This window comes from Helianthus annuus, chromosome 6 (genome assembly GCF_002127325.2).
Source record: "Helianthus annuus cultivar XRQ/B chromosome 6, HanXRQr2.0-SUNRISE, whole genome shotgun sequence".
In the NCBI taxonomy this organism is placed as follows: Eukaryota; Viridiplantae; Streptophyta; class Magnoliopsida; order Asterales; family Asteraceae; genus Helianthus; species Helianthus annuus.
Window position 1 is genome coordinate 3,547,952 of NC_035438.2, and position 23,320 is coordinate 3,571,271.

Sequence of the window (23,320 nt, forward strand, 5' to 3'; positions counted from 1 at the left end):
AGCCACCGAGTGCTGAACCAGTAAGAGGTCTAAACCTTTAAGAGCCTCATTAAGAGGTAAACAAATAGCCCTAAGTCGAATTTAACAATCAATAAAAAAAACTATGTTCAATTATGTTCATGAATTGCGTATTTGTGTGTTATTTTTCAAAATACTCATAAATTACTATTGCTATTGGTAATAAAATAAAATGGTTCGTCCTTTTCACATACCACCTCACAACCTGCGTTAAACCATGGATCACCACCTTAAAGCCACCATCACCGTCGTGACATATATGCATCAGAAGTATCTATCGTGTGCACAAAGTGTTTTCTAAGTAAAAAATACTATGATCTCAGCTTTAATACATGAAACGATTATACAAGCAAGTATAATTCACTCTCACTCCCACCCATTATAAGACTAGACATTGCGCTTAACGTCCCTAGGCCCTAGCCACATCAACTTGTTAAAGCCCCAAATACCGCGTTATGGTGGTTAAAAGGGGGCACAAAAGGGGAGACCGTTACCCCCTTAACACCTCTTATAACACATTTGGTGGGTTATGTCCACTAACCTCCACCAATCACATGCAAAAGCACGTGGTTAAAAGGGGGCACAAAAGGGGAGACCGTTACCCCCTTAACACCTCTTATAACACATTTGGTGGGTTATGTCCACTAACCTCCACCAATCACATGCAAAAGCACGCGCGCACACATTTATTTATTTTTTCTTTTTTATTTAAGTATTAGTTAAGCCATAACAATACTTAAAGGGGTAGTTAAAGCTTATTGTCTACGTGACAATGACATGACGGAACGTTATGTTAAACCACAACACATGGTCTAATGTTATAATCGAGCATAGTAATATGTAGAGGGTGATGTTCCTGTAAAAAAAGGACATTTTTGTGAGAAGAGTGAGAAGTCATAGAAATTGACATGTAGGTATCATGTTTTGAACTTAGTCATTATGTTTTTGGTTGTTTTGACAAGAAAAACATCAAATATAACAATTTAAAACACAATGTAATGTATTATGAACATGAAATTTAAAACACAATAAAAAACACTGTTTAACACTTAAAACACACTACTTAAGGTTCTTAGCATGGTGTTTTAAGTTTTAAGACTAGAATTTATTTTATTGTCTTAAATTGTTATGTTTGGTGTTTTTCTTGCCAAAACAACCCAAAACATTATACCCAAGTCTAAAAAATGACGCCTACATGTCAATGCTTATGCCTTCTCACACTTCTCACGAAAGTGTTGTTGAGATATACATATCTATGTCATGTATGCCACTACATACAGATACCCGCTTATCCATCTACTTTGCATTAGGCCATTGCACAGATATAAACAAGTCTAGAAATTTGAAAATAAAAAACTCAAATTGATAAACCAACATAACAAATCTAAAAAACATAGTTCAAATATTTTTTTTCTTTTTTTCTCTCCCTATCCTACTTAACCACCGTTCTTTGTTTTTTTCTGTTTTTTTTTTTTTTTTTTTTTTTTTTTGGTTTTCTGAAACATGCAAAAAGAAACTACAAGATGGTCACTACAACTAAATACCAATCTAGTATATAACAGATTCTAACTTAACAGGGAAACAGAGCAACAGGAAAGAAACTACATATCTTCAATCCCATAATTCCTCAGCCCATTGCTTGTTAGCAGCTTACTTCTTTCTCCATAATGATTTCGGGGTTGAAACACGCAAACAAGTTTACATGTACGAAGCGTACTATGGAAAGGATCTCTTAGACTCGATAATAATAAAAAGCCGACCCTGATGCACAAAGAAGGTGATTGAATAACATGCTCGATGGGTAACTAACTTACGGTACAGATTGAAACAAATCGTTACTCACCAAAATCGAACAATATTCATGGGTCAACGACAATAAATGGCTTGATCGATTTGCGGAGGAATTTGTTTTATTTCCGTTCCAAGCTCCTGCTCGATCCTATATCTGCACACAACCACATTGTCAAATGTAAAATCGGTTAACGCATTGTCATCAAATGTTACATGGAAATAAGACAACGCTTACAAATTAAAGCGGTCTTCATATGTTATCAAATTCACAGCTAACCCCAAATGTCCAAACCTTCCAGAACGACCCACCTAAAAAACAGTCGACAAACTTCTTTTAACGAACATTCAAAGGCAGATAGATAGCATTATAGCAATATCTACTAGAATAAATTATAAAAGTTTAAATCACCCTGTGCAGATATGTTTCGGCATTCTTCGGAAAATCAAAATTGATCACAACGTTTACCGCTTGAATATCTATACCCCTTGTAAATAGATCTGTCAAGGCAAACCACATAAAACATTAAAATAAACACTAAACTTGAACAAAAATCACACAAACAACTTATAAAATCAAATTCAACAACAAAAAAAGAGTATCAAAACTTCAAAAGCATACCAGTACAAACAAGATTCCTGCAAGCACCATTGCGAAAGTCGTGAAAAACCCTATTCCGGTGATCTTGCAACATTTTAGCATGAATATAAAAGCAAGAGTAACCAAGCTCGGTAATTTTCTTCGCTAATAGCTCGACCCGATTGACCGAGTTGCAAAAGATAATCGATTGGTTGATTTGCAGCTGTTATGTTAAAACGCATCAAGATTAATAAAACTTACGGTAAATATCTAGCAAGAAAAAGGATATTCCAGATTCGAGTTTCGACCTAACCTTAGAGAAAAGCGTATTGAGGCAGTGAACCTTCTGCCTTTCTTCTACAAAAGCGTAAAACTGTGTGATACCTTTAAGAGTAAGTTCATCCATTAAATTAACAACATAAGGTTTTTTCAGGTATCTGTCTTTAAAATCTTTGACTGTAACCGGAAACGTGGCTGAAAACAGCAGAATTTGTCTCTGTTTAGGTAGAAATCCGATTAACTCTTCCACTGACGGTTGAAACTCTGGAGATAACAGTTTATCAGCCTGCAATAAATGAAAGCATTAAAGTAAGTTGAACATTTTTAATTTGCATTCAATATACAAATTTGTTTACCTCATCCATGACTAACATTCCACAATCAGACAATTTGCATATTCCCTTTTTGGAAAGATCGAGAATTCTTCCAGGGGTACCGACAAGTAAATGGACAGGTTGATATAAGCGCATTATATCGTCTTTTAAACTTGTTCCTCCAGTAGTGACCATTACTTCAATTTGTAAGTGTTTTCCAAGTTCCTTGCAAACTTGTGACGTTTGTAAAGCTAATTCTCTCGTTGGAACCAATATAACAACTGCAATCATTATGAAAGTCACAAGTTAGCTATAAACGTATATCGTTCAAATCACCGTTCACACAGAATAACACAATGCATTCATCCAAATAACACGAGGTGGTATCTTGATTTTAAAATGAGTGATGCACTCCGATGCGTTTTAATCCCAAAAGCCAATGTGTGATGCACACGCATCACGTATGCGAGGCGTTTGTTATTTAAAAAATTATTTATAGATAATATTTTAACTTGCTAACTTTAAACACTAAAAATTAAGAGATTAAAATAAATAAATAAATAAATACAAAGAAATAGCTCTAGTTCCATCAAGGAAATTCAATATAACCAAAATAAGCCTTGAATTCTTATGTGTACAAGTAGTCTATGCAAAAGGTACAAGCAATCTATGTAGGAACACCTTGGTTTAAAAAAGCGGGAAGCGCACAAAAGCGATGAGGTCTAAAAAAGCTTTTTTTAAAGCGAAGCGCAAAAGCGGTGAGCTTTTCGTACGCGAAGCGCAAAGTGATTATAAAATTTATTTTTTATATATCCCATAAGTGTGTAGCCTCCAATACCTATGATTTAGCTATAATTAAGCTTTATACATGTTTTAAAATGAAAAAAACATAAATGTACACATAATTAGTAGCAAAGGACTTATATGTTGGGTGTGTGAATCAAAGACTCAAAAGGTGGTAAATACTTTGTCCCACATCGGTGTGGGGATAAAGTGAGTGGTTGTTTACAAGGTAAAGTCTTTACTACTCCATTGTAGCTTTATGACATGTTTTACCACAAGTCCTACCCGCGCGCAGAGGGGGGTGCAAAAAATGAGTTTCTGAATTGAAATTTAATTGAACTCGTGCATGCCCGCACGTCCTGCGGACACGAATGCAGCTCCGAAAACCCCAGGCACGCGTGGGCCAGTTTTTGCATTTAACCTGCCTTCATTTTTTATTTTTTTTGTATTAAAGCCAAGCCCAGACCTGTGCAAAGCATAGAAACAACCCATGTACAAAAAGCCTGCGCCTCAACCTGCGCCTTAGGTCGATTTTCCCCTAAAAAGCGCGCCTCGCCTGCGCTTTTTGTACATGGTGCGCCTTGTGTCACACAAGGCGATCCAGCCCGCGCCTAGATGCGCTTCGCGCTTAAGGCGCGCTTTTTAAAACCAAGAGGAACACACTTAACAAACCTCATCCGCTCATTGTACAACCTTATAAAGCACATTGTACAAGCTCATTGTACAATTTTACTCTATAGTTGTCTGTTTCAAAAAAATGCGCGCATCCGGAGAGCATTACGCTATTTAGAGCGCAAGCGCATTATCCTTGCATCATGTAATTGCAGCGCATTGCATCGCCTGATGTGATCTCGATAACGTGTTATGAGATCCTGATGCACGCATTTTAAAACCAAGGGTGGTATGAAATGCGTAATAGAAAATGACTATAGAAGCGTTAACCTTGAATTTTGTTTTTATCTGTATCGATCTTTTCGAGAGCCGGGATACAAAAAGCTGCTGTCTTTCCAGTTCCATTTTTGGCTCTTGCGAGAATATCACTTCCGGTCAATGCAATAGGGATACTTTCTTCTTGTATAGGTGACGGTTTTTCAAAACCTTTTTCATAGATCCCCATAAGTAGCTCCCTTTTTAGGAAGTAATCCTCGAATTCATTTCCTTTCGTAGCAGTGACATCCTGTAAAAGAACAAAGGAGCAATTGTAAACGTCGATTTACAGTAATCTGTTTTCCGGCGTAATTATTAAATCTTTTGTTCTTTAGATATGATCATAAAATTCTGACGCAGGTCTATCAAATATTTGATATGAAAAACAATAACTTCAGCATAAATATGACAGTTACATAGCTAAAGGTCATGAACTGTAAATGTGTTACTAATGCCTAAATAATTATTAGATAAAAGTGAGATAATACAACATAAAGAAAAAGACAGTATTGAACAGCACATTGCTGCTTATGTACCTCAGTCCTGTAACGGGTATCTGCTGCAGGTATGTTCAGTTGTGCCTTCCAGTCTTGAGAGCTGGACCCACATAACGCACGATGATATAAGTTCATGAGTAGATATAAAAACACAATGGCCAATAACTATGCAATGTATCTAGAATGAACAGTTTTCAGACATTACTCAGTTAAAGCCTAATTTTCATATGAAAAGACCGCATATACCCCAAATTACTTTACATCCGATTGACAATAATAATTTAGAGGAAAAAGATAAGAACTCTAGCATTACTGAATGATACAAACAGCCAAACTAAGATGACGTATTAACCAATAACCATTCCCTAACAAGTTGTAGGATAAGAAAAGAAAAACACAGTTGATAACGTGAAGAATAAACTCAAATTTTATAAGGGTAAAAAACGTGCACGTGTTGATACGAAAAAAAGTTTGAAATGATGAAACATAAAAAGGAAAGTAAACAAAATCACACTCTATTCTCTAGGACATATGTTTGCAAGTTGTTATACTAGCTGTAAACTTAGCATAGATAACTTAAGCAAAATCCAACATGATACAAATGTGAGATAGAAACCAGACCGCATAAACTCAAGGTTTGAACCATTAAATCTTTGAGGAATCCTCAACTGCATACATATCCCGACAATAAACATCAACATCAGAATTTGATAGCCGCATAGCATCATCTACCTACTACCAATCACCGTTAATCGATCAAAACAAATGATGACCAGATCAAGAAACACACATTAGCCTTTATCACTTCTTGAAAACTTCTCAAAAGATAGTTTGATACCGATCCTTAACTAACTCTATTCAAGAACTTAATCACATTCTAAACCTAATCGAGATAATCGCTTAATAAATACAAACATACACAAACAATCTAATACTCTACTCTACCTCACCGTATACAAATATATGCTCATATTGACTTACAACTCGGTCAAATTACATTACGATTAGCGACAGCACCGTTCAAATTACATCAAGCCAGTAATGTGACCTAGTACAACTTTACAACAAGATATATAACAGTTTCTAGATTAATCTTTAAAAAGTAAACTATATACACATAAATTTAATCAAACAGTAAATCAATCAAAAATTCAACAACACAAAGTAATATACCTTGGATCAACACCGGCATCTAACTGTACGGACTTGTCAATTTCATTAGCAGAAGAAGAACCAACAGGATTAGGGTTCCGTCGCAACCACTGCTGCTGCTGCTGATTGTGTTGTTGTTGTTGTTGTTGTCCGGACTGTGGTGGTTGTTGACGCTGCTGCTGGTGAAATTGGTTAGGGTTTCGCGGTTGATTGTAGTAATTAGGGTTTGGGTGAAAACTACCACCGCCGCGACCGTTGCCGGTGCCACCGGGAGGATAGCGGCGATTGTTGTTGTTGTAGTTGCTGTTGTTCATCGGAAGATGATCGATCGGTGAGTGGAGAAGACGATTGAGTGATTGTTTGATGATGAGTGTAGTGGTGGTGGTGAGTGAGTTTCGAGTGTTTGCTTGCAGTGGGGTTGGTTTGTTTTGTTTGTTTGGTTTCCGATAGATATATAAAATACGGCCACTTTTAGGTTAGGTTTTGAGATCACACGGATCCATCCGCTCTTGAGTTCAAAATAAACGTGACTTGGTATATAAAATCTTCTTTTTTAAGTTTCTAAAATTCTTATTTCCGAGCCGATCCAGGTCAAGCGCCAGCTCATATTTGAAACCGAGATGAAAATCTTAGCTCGAGCTCGTTTGGTTTTTAGTCGACCCGGCTCGGCTCGGTTTGATTACGCTCGAATTTAAAAATAAATATTAACACATCGCTTTTAAATTTAAATAAATTGTCTAAGATATCATTCAATAGTTCACAAGGACACATTCAAAATAAGTCTCAACCTATTGTATTACAAGCCAAAATCAAGTTCAATCAAATGAAATAAGTTTCAGATATCAGTGAAATACAATGTAAGTTCATTATATCTAACAACATTCCTAAATACCTGTAAATAATAACCAAATTTCTACAATATATTATATGTATATAAAAATAAACATATTAAAAGTAAAATAATCCAAGCTAAGCCGAGCAGATCTAACAAGCGAGCCAAACCGAGCCGAGATATACGCACTTTATAACCGAGCCACATCGAGCGAGCTTTTTTGAGCTAAACAGCTCGGCTCGGTTTCAAACCGAGCCACATCGAGCGAGTTTTTTTGAGCTAAACCCGAGTGAGCTACAAGCCGCGAGCTTTTTGGACAACCCTAATCATATTCATCTCCACTGGTCAATAATGTTTATACACCAATTCATGACGAAACCCAATAAATATGGGAAAAACTCCCTTGTGGGAATCGAACTCAGAACTAATGGTCACTAAGCCTTATCTCACCCCTAAAATATCACTAGACTATAATGTCACGAGCAAAATTAAACCACATACCATATGAAGTTACATTATACAAATACTACCTAAGCCATTTGTTCATTCTTCCTTATTTAATATTAACCAGTATTAAAGCCCTTCCGCGTTACAACTAAAAATATGCCAAATAAGACCAATGCAAGCAAGCGACTATCAATATTGAAGTTGTAGCATGTTAATTAACATGGGTAGAAGTTAGACCGAAACTTAAACACAAAAAAAGAATAACTAAGGGGCTGTTTGGTAGCCTCTTAATGACCATTCAGATGCTACCTCTTAATGGTTTAAAACCTCTGAATGAATAAGAGGTAACCTCAAGTCTGAATGGTTAAGAGGTAACCTCTGAATGGTAAATCATCACATGTCACATTTTTCTACCTTCTCATTGGTAAAATTCATAATGGTTCCATTAAGAGGTAGCCTCTTAATGGCCATTCAGAGGCTACCAAACAGCCCCTAAGTCGGTCTAGGACCCGCGCGTTGCGACATACCAGTCAAACCGGAAAAAAAATGTAAAAACGTTGAACCATTCACGTACGTTGCGTCTTGTTGACTCACGTGGTTGTCACCATGGACTCTCCCACCGTCGTTCGGCCCGTGTTAGAGGGAAAGAAAACCAGAAAGAGAAATAGCATTTGGTTTGAACCCTTGCTCCCTCCTCTTCCCATCTTTTCCATTTTATTTTGGCAGTGACAACCACAGGTGGTTCGGTCTACACCAAGAAATCTGCATTCCATTGTATTCGTTTTATTTGTTTTACTCGTTTTATTCATACTTGTATATTATATATGTTGATTAGGATAATTTTTGGAATTATTTCCAAAACACTACAACTTGTTTTAAGTTGTATTTTGACAATCTTCGCAACATGTGAGTATTCATAGCCTTTTTTTATTTTATTTGTTTTGGAGTGTATCATGTATTAGGGGTACTGTGCATTACCCTTTTTTTGAGTGTATCATGTATACATATTCAATTATAAATCATTTTATATCATCATGCGAAGTCATACATGTCTATCTGTTATTTATGTTATCTATTAAACATTATTTGTTGTGGGTTATTCATGCATTCATTCATGCTTTGATCATTAACTACACCAAGCCTAAGGAAGTAGATAACAACGCTATTGGATTGACCACTCGCCCAAATTGTTATTTGATTGAAGCTAATTCGTTTATTCATATATGCTTAAATTATATTGAAGACTTATGATTCACCATTTTATTCATAGTATACTATGTCTACTCACCAACTTTTCGGTTGACCATTTTATTTTATACATAATAAAGGATATACAGTTTGAGGCTTCATAAGCTTGATGGATCATATAGGAGACATTGGGTTTAGACTTAATAAACAAGACATTTTCATTTTATGCTGTGTTATCACTTGTTGAGACGATTTGTTATGTGACTGAATCTTTAATAAAAGTATGAATAAATAATTGTAACATTTAGTTACTAATGTGTGTCATGAGCAATCTACGTGCCCCGACACATTCTGCCATCAATTGGGTGTTGCAGGTGTTTGCAGCATGTGGATGAGGTAGGGAAGGTGGTTGATGGTGGCTGTTGGTGGCCACGTGGCAGTGATTAAAGAGTTTAGAGAGAGAAAGACAGAGAGTTCAAAGTGAGAGAGATATAGGAGTGATATTTTCTTCTGAATTTATTAATTCAATGTTAGGATGAGAAAAGACAACATTGCGCTCACGTGGGGTCCACGTGACCAGATTTAAGACTCAATTTTAACAGGGTTAGCGGCAAAGGACAAATGGTGCAATGTTTTTAATACGTAAAGATGATTCTTGTAATCACAAAAAGTAAATGACATCCACTGCAATTTGATATAAACATAAAGGACAATCGTACAAGTTGTGTAATGTTGTTTGTATACGACCCGTATTCTTATTTGACTTGTATCATATTGCCCATATAATTGTAAAGCATGTAGGGCTCTAAACGAACCGAACGAACACGAACAAAACCTTATTTGTGTTCATTCGTTAAGGAATTAAACGTGTTCACGAACGGTTCATAAACACTTATCGAACGAGATTTTATTTTTGTGTTTGTTCATTACGAAAATAAATGTGTTCACGAACACAAATATAACCGACGAAAGTGACTCAGACTAAAGGTGGACGACGAATGGAGCAATGCCGGAACTTGAAGCCATAATCGTGGAAAGGAGGCCAATAGTATTCGTCTATGTGAAAAATGAGAAAGGAAAGGAGAACAATGAATAAACAAGATGAGAATAAAGTTTCCTATTATAATTGTTAGGGTAATGAAATAAAAAATAAAATCAAAGACTATAAAAGCTTAGATAAAATAAATCTAAATACAAAAATCTTTCATGAACAATGTAAACAAACAAACACGAACCGCACGTTCATGTTCGTTCATTCAACTATTCGAACAACGCAAACCAACTCCCCACGAAACTGTTCGTCGAATGTTCGGTTCGTTGAGAGCGTAGTCAAAACAGTCAACACATGTCCCCTGGTTTGTGTACATCGTCTCTCTTCTTCTAAACCATTCGACGACCAATTCCAGCGAGTCAAACAACTCTCATCGCCATTCAATCATCGTCACTGTAAGTTTTCTTCTGAGTTCAATCGTCACTATAATCTCAACCCAGATCAGCCTTTTTTATGTCAGTTTTACTTCTTATCGCTCATTTCAAACACACAATTCAATTTGCTATCAAACCCATCAAATTATTTAGTCTTTTTTTGTTAAATGTTTGATGAAACCCTAAGTAAATGCCCTAACTAAATTCCCCCAAAACCCCAAATAAATACCTAAAACTTGTTGGTGTTAATAAAAATGTAAACTTGTTACTTTTTCTTGACTTTTTAAGCATCACTATCATAAGTTTTGCCTGATGATTGCATCATCATTATCATTTGTTGGTTATTAGGCTACAAGGTGTGGTATAAAGCCCCTAGGGGCTTTATCACGCCACCTCAGCGCCACGTCAACGCCACGTCACATAGGGGGCTTTAAAGCCCCTTCCTTTAAGTTGCATACAATGGTTTAAAGCCCCCCTATTAAACAAAATACAAAAAAAAAAAATAATAATAAAGAGAAGAGATTTGATTGGTTGAAAATAATGGGCCCCACTTTCTTTCCCCTTTAACAAGCGTTAGCATGCTGGCGGACATGGGGTAGCGCCCCCTTGTTAACAAGCAGGGGGTGGGGGAGGGCGCTATGGGCCGCCAAAAATGGTGATGTGGCAAGGTGGCGCTAGGCCACACCCCCTGGCCTTATGGTTGTTATTATAATGTCTTTTGGGTCTTGTTGCAGGTTCAACCGTATAATGGCAGACGAACACGCGGGCACTAGCAATGTTGCTGGTGAAAGTTCTGAATTAGTGGTGGACATTCATATCAAGACACTTGATTCACAGGTGTACGATTTTCGTGTCGATAAAAATGTATGCACCTCTCTCACTCTTTTTGTCATTCAGTTTCTCTATAGACTTATAATTTTTTAACTTTAAATTTTTATCTCTTTTATGGCTCTATAAAAATTGGCCCGCCTTGATTGGGATCATAGTTATTAAAGCGAGCGCCCAGGCGTGCCTAGGCGCAAATAAAGCCCCGGGCCCAACAAATCGCCCTGAGTGCGCCTCGCGCCTTTAATAACTATGCTTCAGGTCATAGTTATTAATGCGAGCGCCCAGACGCGCCTTGGGGGAAATAAAGCCCCGGGCCCAACAAATCGCCCTGAGTGCGCCTCACGCCTTTAATAACTATGATTGGGATAACAAAGTATGACCAACGATAATCATAAGAAGTATGTTGCCACACACACTCCTAAAATCTTTCACATTAAAAGAAGACCATTATAAATAACAATCGAACACAAGGCAACATGTGATGGAAAATATGTTGCTTTTGTTGGAAAATGAAAGTGTCATACGACTTGCAGTTTCGGTGGTTACTAAATTTTTAATACACAAGTCTACAAGTTACCTAAAAAAATTATGATAATAAAATATAAGCATTGTTTTATTTAGTTATCCAAGCATATATGCATAATTTGAACTGATATATAAGAAAAGAAAAATATATACTATTTAAACTAGAATTTCAGAGATGGTCTACAATGCATCACCCTTTTAGAGTGTTATGCACTTATGCTCACTCCTTTTTGTAACTCTCATCCTCAAATATCTTATTGGAAAGAGTAAAATGCACGGATAGTCCCTGTGGTTTGGTGAAATTTCACCTTTAGTCCCCAACTTTTCAGAATTACACTCTTAGTCTCTGTGGTTTGACAAGTTGTTACTCGGATAGTCCCTAAAGCGGATGAAGGTTACTCGGATAGTCCCTGTGGTTTGACAAGTTGTTACTCGGATAGTCCCTGTGGTTTGACAAGTTGTTACTCGGATAGTCCTTGTCATTTCACACCCACTTAACCAGAAAAACTAAGCTCCATCCGCTTTGGGGACTATACGAGTAACAACTTGTCAAACCACAGGGACTAAGAGTGTAATTTTGAAAAGTTGGGGACTAAATGTGAAATTTCACCAAACCACAGGGACTATCCGTGCATTTTACTCTAAAATTGCTCTTTTGACTTTTTCTATATTATTGCCAAAACTTCAGATACTGGTTTCATCATTCAAGGAGAAAATAGCTAGTGACGTTGGCCTCCCAGTTGGACTGCAACGATTGATCTTTAGGGGCAAGGTTTTAAAAGATGAACACCGTCTGTCTGAATATCGTATCCTATTTACACACCGAACAGATACATTTCAAAGCGCACATCAGCTTTTTTGCATAGATTTGTTAATTTAAATAGATTAGTATAGTTCCTTATTCAAAATTAACTGCCGATAGTAATCCCAAGTCAGTTGTTAGCCAATAATAATCCGACCTCGTCCAATTTTTTTTGTATAATAGACCGCCGTTAAAATAAGCTTAACGGAGTTAAGTTTTTTTTCCGAATTACAAACCGATGTTTTAGGGCTTTTGATCAGAACGAGGATACGAGTCGATTGATATAAAACTTACCTCGAAATTGTGTTCGAAAGGGCTTGAATTTTGTTAATTGGAAGTTAAACACCCGAATTGAAGCACCCTTTTCGTGGGTTGGGGCAGTATTTTGAGATAAGTTTTACATCAATCGACTCATATCCTCGTTCTTCCTCGTTCTGATCAAAAGCCCTAAAACATCGGTTTGTAATTCGGAAAAAAACTTAACTCCGTTAAGCTATTTTAACGGCGGACTATTTTACAAAAAAATTGGACGAGGTCGGATTATTACAAAAAAACTTAACTCCGTGAAGATCATATATTTTCACTTGAAAGCCTTGATAATATATAGACGTTGAAAGTGGACACACATTGCATCTTGTGGCTAGACAATCTTCTGAATCACAACCTTCCACCGGGACAACTGCAAACGGTAGTAACACAGGTTCGGTTATCTCTTTATACCATATAAGTGCTATAATGCCATTATTATTGTTAATATAACTAAAGAGTGTCTTAGGAATAGCACCGAAGACACAACCTCTATATTTTATTATGCCAAATTTACAATAATGCCATCCTACCCATGCTTTTTTTTCTCTTTTTGTGTATTCAAACCTTCAACTTTTAGTATTGCCACTTACACCCCCTCAACTTTCTAAAAACTTTGTAAAATGTCATTTTGACCCCCTCGAGTTTTTCGTGCTTATTTTTGTGTACGCGGATCGAATATAATACGTTTTCGTGCCTATTTTTATGTACGTTTTCGTGCCTATTTTTATCTACGTTTTGTTCGGAAACGAGTCGGGTCAAATACAATACGTTTTTATAAGGCGATATAAATTCGAGTTACTTTACATTTCGACTCCGCCACAACGCGTGGTACCATTCTTTAACATAAACGAACACTATTTTCTTACGTGCTTATTTTCAAGTACGTTTCGTTATAAATCCAAGTTGGTTTACGTTTCGAAGTTGGTTTACTTTTCGACGTCAATTTTCTCGTCAGGTAAAATATAATACGTTTTCGTGCTTATTTTCATGTGCGTTTTCAATTGGTCTACGTTTTGATGTAAATTTTGTTCGAAAACGAGTCGGGCCAAATATTTGACGGTATAAGTTCGAGTTACTTTAAATTTCGACGCTGCTGCAATGTGCGGCCGGTCAAAATACTAGTTTTACATAATTGCAACGACTGCCACACATATAGTGTGAATATGGCACCTTTTATAGTTATAGTATCAATTTGACGTTATTGTAACTTACAGGACAAGATGCTAATGCTGCCGGTTCACGTCCTCGTATCGCCCATATTTCACACAGTGTTGTACTTGGGACCTTTGGTGGCGGGGACCCAAATCTTGGTGGGCCTCATGATATTAGTCGGGTGCGTTTGTGTTCCGTACAATGTTTTCTAAAAACTGGAATGTTTCAAATTTGGCTTGTGTAGCATAAACCTTTCGTTTTGGTTCTAGGTTATATCAGCTGTTTTAGACTCCTTTGGAGTTCGGGACGGTAGTCCACCAGTGCCACCACCAAATATGCAGGTGATATTTTTTTTTTTTTTCATTTTTGTTATTATGTGCCGTGCTGCCCTAGCAAGACTTAAGTTATATCACAGTATGTAAAATTTGTCAATCTTTTATGTTTCTTTCACTGACTCAAGTCCAATTTACATTAATACCCCTGAACTTTAACTTTAATAAGGTTATCATTTTGAATTTTTAATGAATTTTCTGTTACGTGAGTTATTTTTATCTATGTTTCGACGAGAGTTTTTGTAAAGTTGTTTTTAAACCAACCAGTTGTTTTAAACATTATTTGAACCGTTTGGTTTTTTATACCGGCCGACGCTCATCTCTAAATACATCATTGTAACGTGTTTTTTTGTTTACGTTTAAACCGACACGCTGTAATGCGCGCAGTGGTGGACCCAGGATTTTTTTCCAATGGGGTCCAGTTTTTTCGATACTTGGATTTTTTACACCCGAACGATAGAATTTTCGGGTCGGTCGTCGTTTGGGTCGAGTCGGGGTGATTTATTGAGCTTGGAACCTTTAAAAAAAGATAAATAAATAACAAAACAACACATGTCTAAGCACAAAGGCATAAATTGAGTAAATTTTCATTCATTTTAACATTTTAAAAGTGTATTTTAACAAAAAATCGGCTGGTATTAGACTTGAACCCATGACCTCTTTGTTAGCAAACAAGGGATTAACCACCACAACAACTTTGCTTTTGATACTATGGGGTCCAACTAAATATTTTTATGGGGTCCTTACAAAAATTAATATATCGAATCTACTAATTTTTTAAAAAAGATTGGGGTCCGTGGACCCCGACCCACTCAATGTGGGTCCGCCCCTGAATGCGCGACCGTCGTGTTTATCTATATATACGTTTTGGTGTAAATTTTGTTCGGCTAACTTGGCATTCATATATAACGACGTAACTTTTCTACGACTTTCGAATATACCGTCACCAAGTGGTTTTTGTATCGTCACGTTCGCGATTTGCTTATTTTTATCTATGTTTTGAACCCGCCGCGGAGCACGGGTGATAACCTAACTTGGCAAGATTTTATTTTTATGTTCACAGTTCAACGTTCCTAGGCAGGCTGCCCAAGGAAATGAAGGCAGAGTTAATGTCAACAGTCAAAGTCAACCCGAAAACGCTAGTCAATCTGCCCCTCAAAGGATGCAAATTCCTTTAGGAGCAGGAATAGCTATATCGACACTTGCTACGGTAGTAACAAATTCTAACCTTTCTTATACAATTAAATTCTTTTTTGCAACTTGCTATGTTGTCTTACGTACAATTTTTAACTGCATGGTTCTATACGTGTATTTCAGCCAATTCCTGATTCATTACACACACTTTCAGTGTTTATGAATCACATGGAGCAGGCATTGTCACAGAACGGTACCGACTTAGGAACTATTGCTTTGCTTCTTTAGAGTAAAATGCCATTTTCGTCCTTGAGGTTTGGCTAGTTTTGCGACTTTCGTCCAAAGGTTTGTTTTTTTCGCATCTGGATCCAAAAGGTTTGAAATCTTATCATTTTCATCCGGCTCGTTAACTCCGTCCATTTTTCTCTGTTAAGTCAGGGATATTTTTGTCTTTTTTGTTAACTTAAAGGGCAATTCGGTTTTTTTTTTCAGGGGTATTCGGTCTTTTTACATAAAGTGAAAAAGACCAAATTGCCCTTTAAGCTAACAAAAAAGACGGAAATACCCCTGACTTGAGAGAAAAATGGATGGAGAGTTGATGAGTCAGATGAAAATAGCAAGATTTTAAATCTTTAGGATCCAGATGCGGAAAAATAAACCTTTGGACGAAAGTCGCAAAACTGGCCAAACCTCAGGGACAAAAATGGCATTTTACGCGCTTCTTTATTTTATTGAATAATAGTTTATTTTGAAAAAAAATTTTTGGGGCTCTTCACAGGGTATCAACCTTCAAATGGCGCTGAACGCACACCAACTATAGAATTGCCTTCCAGTGCTCGTGGTGTGCCGCTACCTGCTGCTCTGGCCGTTGTTATGCGACATGCACAACGGCTTCTCAGTGGGCCCGCCATCGATTCTTTATCTGTACTTACTATTCTTTTACCTGGTTTTAGCATTCCATTGGCATTTTGGTTCTTGATTCCTCAAGAGCTTAAATGAATATAAACCTTTATATTTGTAATATGCTGCAACGTGTAGCGTACTGCGGGCCGATTAGAGGGAGAGGAGAGTTGCACCGACCCCACGGTTAGAGCGCAAATCCAGTCAGAAGCAATGCAATCAGGGCTTGCTATGCAACATTTAGGCGCGCTTCTGCTTGAGCTTGGTCGGACAACGCTAACTTTGCGTATCGGACAGTCTCCTGTATGTCGTCGGTTTCTTTTTCTTTTTCTTTTTTCGTTTCGATTGTCTTTGGATGAATTTTCGGTTTGATTAGGGTTTGCACGTTGCAGGCTGAATCATCCGTACGTGCTGGACCTGCTGTTTACATATCTCCATCAGGGCCTAATCCTATTATGGTTCAGGTTTGTTATTAGCTCTGCGCGTGTCTGTGCACGTGCACGTGTAAATGTGTAAATCGCTGCTTTCTTGCAGCCCTTTCCTCTACAAACTAATTCACTGTTTCGCGGTAACGCTACTCCCATGAATTCTACCGGTTTCGGTCCTGTCGGTTTCGGTCCTGTCGGTATCGGTGCTGTTCCAAGACACGTAAATGTTCATATTCACGCAGGTATGTGAATATCACTTCGTAAACTTGCGTATTTACTATTCTTTGTCACCAATGTCCCTCACAGTATGTAAGTTTTTTCTAGGAATCGGTCAAAGGGGAACGGCCAATGAAGGAGAACGTGCTAATGGAGCTACGACTGGAGTTAATTTGCAAACTAGAAGGGTTGATGATAGTACGAGAACGGAAAATCAGGTTTTACTTCTTATCAGAAACTAGTATTTCTTACAGTTTTTATATGCTGAAAATATTAATATCTAGAGTAAATTGCCATTTTAGTTCCTGTGGTTTGGGCCATTTTGCCAGTTTAGTCCAAAGGTTTCATTTTTAACATCTGGATCCAAAAAGGTTTCATCGTTGCCATTTTGGTCCAACTGACTTAACTCCATCCATATCTGTTAAAGCTGCCAAGGGCATTTTTGTCATTTCATTTTTCTTTTTATTAACCCTTTTTTCTTAATTACTTTTCCCTCTCATTTTGGCAGACTTAATGCCCTTGGCAGACTTAACAGATATGGATGGAGTTAAGTCAGTTGGACCAAAATGGCAACGATGAAACCTTTTTGGATCCAGATGTTAAAAATGAAACCTTTGGACTAAACTGGCAAATTGGCCCAAACCACAGGGACTAAAATGGCAATTAACTCTAATATCTATAAATGTGATTTAGAGACGAGGTCAGCAAGCAAAACCCGAGGCCTCTAGTAGCAGTGTACCTCCTGTTAACGCACCGGGTGACCAGGTGGACCCTGCTGCAATCATGAACCAAGTTATCGAGAGTCCTGCTCTAGACGGTCTGTTGTCGGGAGTTTCAAACCAAACCGGGATTGGATCACCAGACGCGTTAAGGAATATGTTAGGTCAACTAACTCAGAATCCTGCAATGATGAACGTCGTCAATCAAATTGCTCAACAGATTGACGATGATCAAGATATGAGCAACATGTTTGCCAGTATGGGCGGACCTAGTGGCGGCGGCGGCGATGATGGTGGTTTTGATCTGTCAAGTATGATTCAACAGATGATGCCCGTTGTTGCCCAAGCTTTTGGCGGTGATAGTTCTGGTTCTGGTTCGGGCTCAAATATGTTTCAACAACCACCTTCCATGGATCGCGAACTTCAGCCTACAAGCGTCAATGATATTCCAAGCGATCCTCAGGTTTGTTCTTTGACCCAATGAAGAAAGATTCATAGAGTTAATTACTGTTTTCGTCCTTGTGGTTTGTCAAAAATTACTATTTTAGTCCATTAGTTTAAAAATTGCGATTTCAGTCCCTGTTGTTTCACTTTCGTAACAATTTCAGTCCCTGTAGTTTCACTTTCGTAACAATTTCAATCCATTTATTCTGTAAATACAGGGACTGAAATGGTTACGAAAGTGAAACCACAGGGACTGAAATCACAATTTTTAAACTAATGGACTGAAATAGTGATTTTTGACAAACCACAGGGACGAAAACAGTAAGTAACTCAAGATTCATAAAAACACAAAAAAATTTGGTTCTTGAATATCTAACTTCCGTTTTGTTTGTTTGGTGTAGGTAAACCTTGAAGATTCGGTTGATAAGATTGAACATGATGAGTCATCAGAAGAAGTTTTATCATCTGTTATTAAAGCTGCTGCTCGCATGGATGACAATGGCGGCAATGCCGATGAGCTGTCTGAGATTTGCTCAGATGAGGGTCTTGCTAATGTTAGTATCTCTCTTTTATTTATTTACTAGTATTAAGCCCCTACGTTGCAACGGTTGTTGTAAAACTGTGTCAAGTAGTATCAATGCTATACCACTGTCAGCGACCACCAACACCGAAAAAGCTCATAAAAACAAATTAAATAAAAACGAAAAAAATAGCGCCGAACGAAAAGCAGACATGAAATCTTTGAATCACGAACGCTCGTTGCAAAGAAATTAAACCGAAACGTAAAACATAGAAAAAAAACTAAGTCAATCCAGGACCCGCGCGTTGGTCGAACTTGTTAAACAGAGAAAAATAGATGTGCTGCGATGGGTCAGTCAAACGGGAAAAAATATACGAAAAAATATACGAAAAAATGTTGAACCCCACACGCACGTTGCGATGCATTAACTCACAAAATTTAGAACGATACGAAAAACTTGGGAAAGATGATAAGTATGGTGGACCAAAATTGAAAATAAAAAAGAGTTGGGATTAAATTGCAATAGATGAAAAATTTTAGGTTAAAAATAAAAAAAACAAAGGGTCTAAATTGCAAAATTAAAGTTATTTATTAAATTTAGATAAAGATAAGGATAAAAATAAATGATATCTATATATTAGTTATTAATATTAATATTAAAAGAAATTTATTTAATAATTATAAATAATATTTATGAGGTTGAAGGAGAGAATGCCATGTGGCATTATTTGGAGTCTTTTATTATAAGTTAGATTTATTTTTGTTATTTAACAAAGGGATTTCTTGCACGTGCAGGAATTTATGGATATGTTGAAGCGGGATGTTTCACGAAGGGTTGAAGAGGAGGGTGAGTGACGGTCGTGTTCTCGTTTGTGATCATGGTTTTATGGAATTTTGTACAAATGACCCGAATCATGAGATGTTGGTCTCTTGATATGATTGTCGAAATGGTATATCTATAACTTATTAAACGCGGCTCAGGGTTACCCAAATACTTGCTCTTCCCTGAAAAAGAAATTTGAATTCGGTATATAGTTTAAAAAGCCTTGGCCCGAATCGAAATAAAATTATACTTTGCCCCCAGCTATGGTCCTGCCAAATTACGATTTTATCCACAGTTCAAAATAAAATTTTGTTTTTTCCGCAGCTTAAAATTACGATTTTGCCCTCAGTTAAAAATTACGATTTTGCCCCAGTTCAAAATAAAATTATTGTTTTGCCCTCAGTTCAAAATATGATTTTGCCCCCATTTCAAAATTACGGTTTTATACCAGTTCAAATTGCAATCTTACCATCGTTTTTTTAGACAAAACTATGGTAGTGTTTTATTTTACTTGGTTGACCCAGTGTAGTTTTTATTCGTGCCACACAGCTGCCTAGCACTCGCTAATTGGTCCTAACAAATTATTGCTTTGCCCCCAACTCTAAATTACAAGCTTGCCATCGTTTTAGTTATTTTTTTGGTAAAACTATAGTAGTGTTTTGGTTTAATTGGTTCCCTCGATGTATATTTTTTTAGATTGTGTTATAAATAGCATGTATAAGTGACTGAAATAAGATGTACATGTTATTAAACTAAGAAATATTCGGTCTAACGCCCCACAACGCGGACGGGTATAACACTAGTTATATATAAAAAACCCGTGCATTGGAAAAATAAAGAAAACTTAATGGATTGCACGTGGCATCCATAACACTATGTTCCCGAGTCATTTAACAGGGGGAGGGGAGGGGAGAGGAGGGGAAGGAAAATTTTCTCTCCAATTTGGGAGGATGAATATATGGTTATATTTGGTTATATTTTCCTCCCTTTTCCCTCCCCTACCTCTGTTAAATGAAACTCGGGAACATGGTTTTTAATATTTCCATCTCTTTTCCCTCCCCTCCCCCTATTAAATGAGTCTCGGGAACAGAGTGTAAATTGGGCTTTCGCCAATCTCCACCAATCAAAACCTTATGCCATCTCAATTCATCAATCAACCCTGATTACTATTCATCGAAGCTTATGTTTAAGTTTATGTTCGTCCCATTCGCTTTCGATACATTTGGCGCTCTCGCCCCTGACGTGGTGCGGTTCCTTAAGCGGGTTCAACAGGTGGTAAGCAGTAACACCGCACATGTTAAGGGACAGAATTTTGTGTTTAGCAGGGTAGGGTTTGCTATTCAGAAAGAGGTAGCGGCGCAGCTTGTTGCTCGTCTACCTGTCATTAGTTTGTAATCGTATTGAATTAATAATTCTAAAGTTCTTGTTGTGAGTGGTAATGCATATTGTAAAATTACAATATAATTTAACACAATGAAATAAATAGAAAATACAATATAATTTAAGATAATAAAATAAATAGAAAATAAAAGGGGTTACGTGTATAATTTCATTTTTTTTTCTCAAAATTGTTGATTCCACAATGCATGAATCTAGCTCCACCATTGAGGCCAAAACAATCTTAGCCAGTCAATAACACAATTTCGTTTTCTAAAACATTTTTAATGAATAAAAAACCATTTAAAGGTTCCCAACTTACATTTTGTTCTGAGGTTTTTCCTCCATTTTAGTTTTGGTTTGTTGTTCCAGAAATTGATCAAGGTGGTAAAAAATGTCTTTTAGTGGGACGGTACAAAAATGCAAGGCATGCGATAAGACGGTTCATTTCGTTGAAATGATTTCGGCTGATGGAGTCCCGTATCATAAGACATGTTTTAGATGCGTCCAATGCAATGGGAAACTTGTGGTATGTGTCTTTTCATGTAAACAAACCAATAAACAAAATTTAATGTTTTACATGGTGGCAGATACTCACTTTTCATATGTTATTTACGTATGTATATAGCAATCTAGCATCACGATTTACCAAACATTTTTTTTTTCTTAGACCGGCACATTTTCTTGAAAAATTAGTTTATAGTTCCGTTATACAAATTAAAACAAGTTTTTTATTATTAATATTATTAATATTATTATTATTATTATTATTATTATTATTATTATTATTATTATTTTCATGTGTTAGATGAGTAGCTACTTTCAATTGGATGGAACACTGTATTGCAAGCCTCACTTTGATCAAAAGTTCAAGGAGATGGGAGGCACCTCCAGAATGCCATGTGAGCTTTTCTTTGATTTTACCTAATTATTACTACCTCCGTCTCATTAAATGTGTCTTATTTTGAATTTTCAAAGTCTTTATTTATAAACTTTGACTTCAATTATATATTTTTGTGTTATATAAAACTTGATGAAAATTAACCCGATAAAAATACTTGTAAAACACCCTCAAATCATATAATTTTCATCAAGTATTATCTAACACAAACAAAATTATTTAAGGTCAAAGTTTACAAATAAAGACTTTGAAAATTCAAAATAAGACACTTTTAGTGGGACAGAGGGAGTATTATTTTCTTTTCTGACTCAAATTTATGTGGTTTCAACTTTCAGCATCAAACAGAACAAATGAAATGGTACGTAGTCTCTTTTTAGTTTAGATACATGAAGTTAGAATAAAAATAATAAATCTGAATTGTTTATGTTTTTCTAATATATTTTTAAAACTTTATATTACATATACATGTGTATATTATGTACACGTATATAGGTAATATAATTAATATACACACACGTGTAAATTACAAATAAACGAATAATAAACATTACAGGAGAGAGGCGTGAGAAACTATAAACATTACAGTTTTCTTTCATTTTATACAATTTTTAAGATTGGAAATGTAAATGATTCATTTTGTTTTGCGTGTTGTTGCAGCATATAGTGTTTTATTGTTCTGCATGAATCTCTTCCATGCATGTATAAAAAGACCTTTATATAAAAAACTAATAATATGTTGAGAACTGCGATGAGTTTCTTTGAATATGATAAATAACATGATTATATATGTAACCACCTCTATTTCCCTATCTTCTTCCCCCTACAAGTATATTATACGGCTCTCGCAGTTCTCAACAAATTATTGGTTATGAAATAAACATGCCCCCGTATATTTATGTATATTTATAATTGTACATGTAGGGAAAGAACCCTAGCAAGCTCGCCAACAAACTCTCTGCCATGTTCTCGGGTACTCAGGATAAATGTGCAGCTTGTAAAAAAACTGTATATCCACTAGAAAAGGTTTGTTATTTTTTTCTTATTTTTCTAAAAACATTTTCTTAATAAAAAAATATAAAATATTAGATATTAAGTAAAATGATGGATGGGTTGTAGGTAACGGTGGAGGGAGAGTTCTATCATAAGCAATGCTTCAAATGCGCTCAAGGAGGTTGCAAACTAACGCCGTCTAATTACGCGGCGTTAGAGGGAACTTTATTCTGCAAGGCGCATTTCGCTCAGTTGTTTAAAGAGAAGGGTAATTATAATCACTTTTCAAAGTCGGCATCCATGCAGAAGAACTCTGAATCTGTAGAAAAAGTAGTGGACCAAGTCATATCCGAAGAGAACGTAGCTACAGAACCATCTGGATAACTAATTTCATGATTTCTACTGGTTATGACTGATGTGAAATTTACATGTAATGTGATGTTACATAATGTATCATTCAAAAAAGTTTTATGCTTAAATAAACATATTAACCAAATTACTAGATTGAATAGTTGAATAATGATAATAACTAATTATGTAAAATGTTTTTGTTTGGTGATCAAGATATATATATATATATATAAACCGATCACATAGTAATATACCACAAAACATTGCAAACCTCCAAGTCAATTTGCTGCTAAAATGATAAGAACACAAATGCTAGACAATCTACAATTTTACTAGATA

At 36.3% G+C, this 23,320-nt stretch overlaps 3 protein-coding genes across 5 annotated transcripts; 2 read left to right on the forward strand and 1 right to left on the reverse strand.

The window, feature by feature from the left end:
* Nucleotides 1-1,367: 1,367 nt before the first annotated feature.
* On the reverse strand, nt 1,368-6,849 carry LOC110864396 (DEAD-box ATP-dependent RNA helicase 6). The gene is made up of 10 exons (XM_022113448.2): nt 6,360-6,849; nt 5,226-5,286; nt 4,705-4,939; nt 3,022-3,260; nt 2,700-2,951; nt 2,429-2,609; nt 2,219-2,307; nt 2,045-2,118; nt 1,862-1,963; nt 1,368-1,779 (listed from the first exon to the last, which is right to left on the reverse strand). The coding sequence occupies exons 1-9, from the start codon at nt 6,650-6,652 to the stop codon at nt 1,885-1,887; spliced, it is 1,503 nt and encodes a 500-aa protein (XP_021969140.1). The 5' UTR covers nt 6,653-6,849; the 3' UTR covers nt 1,368-1,779; nt 1,862-1,884.
* A 3,240-nt stretch (nt 6,850-10,089) lies between these two features.
* Nucleotides 10,090-19,601, forward strand: LOC110864398 (ubiquitin-like domain-containing protein CIP73). Of its 3 annotated transcripts, none has more exons than XM_035974316.1 (16): nt 10,090-10,251; nt 10,965-11,094; nt 12,272-12,389; nt 12,993-13,073; nt 13,909-14,027; nt 14,116-14,187; nt 15,242-15,388; nt 15,496-15,565; nt 16,091-16,236; nt 16,351-16,515; nt 16,605-16,676; nt 16,747-16,882; nt 16,965-17,074; nt 17,550-18,038; nt 18,421-18,573; nt 19,335-19,601. In XM_035974316.1, the coding sequence occupies exons 2-16, from the start codon at nt 10,978-10,980 to the stop codon at nt 19,392-19,394; spliced, it is 2,055 nt and encodes a 684-aa protein (XP_035830209.1). In that variant the 5' UTR covers nt 10,090-10,251; nt 10,965-10,977; the 3' UTR covers nt 19,395-19,601. The 3 variants fall into 3 exon arrangements, with proteins under 3 accessions (XP_035830209.1, XP_021969142.1, XP_021969141.1); XM_022113449.2 differs by having other exon boundaries at nt 10,091-10,251; nt 12,993-13,085; XM_022113450.2 differs by lacking the exon at nt 15,242-15,388 and having other exon boundaries at nt 12,993-13,085.
* A 1,446-nt stretch (nt 19,602-21,047) lies between these two features.
* Nucleotides 21,048-23,123, forward strand: LOC110864400 (LIM domain-containing protein WLIM2b). Its single transcript, XM_022113451.2, has 5 exons — nt 21,048-21,268; nt 21,548-21,641; nt 21,976-21,998; nt 22,562-22,663; nt 22,757-23,123. The coding sequence occupies exons 1-5, from the start codon at nt 21,134-21,136 to the stop codon at nt 23,012-23,014; spliced, it is 612 nt and encodes a 203-aa protein (XP_021969143.1). The 5' UTR covers nt 21,048-21,133; the 3' UTR covers nt 23,015-23,123.
* Nucleotides 23,124-23,320: the final 197 nt, after the last annotated feature.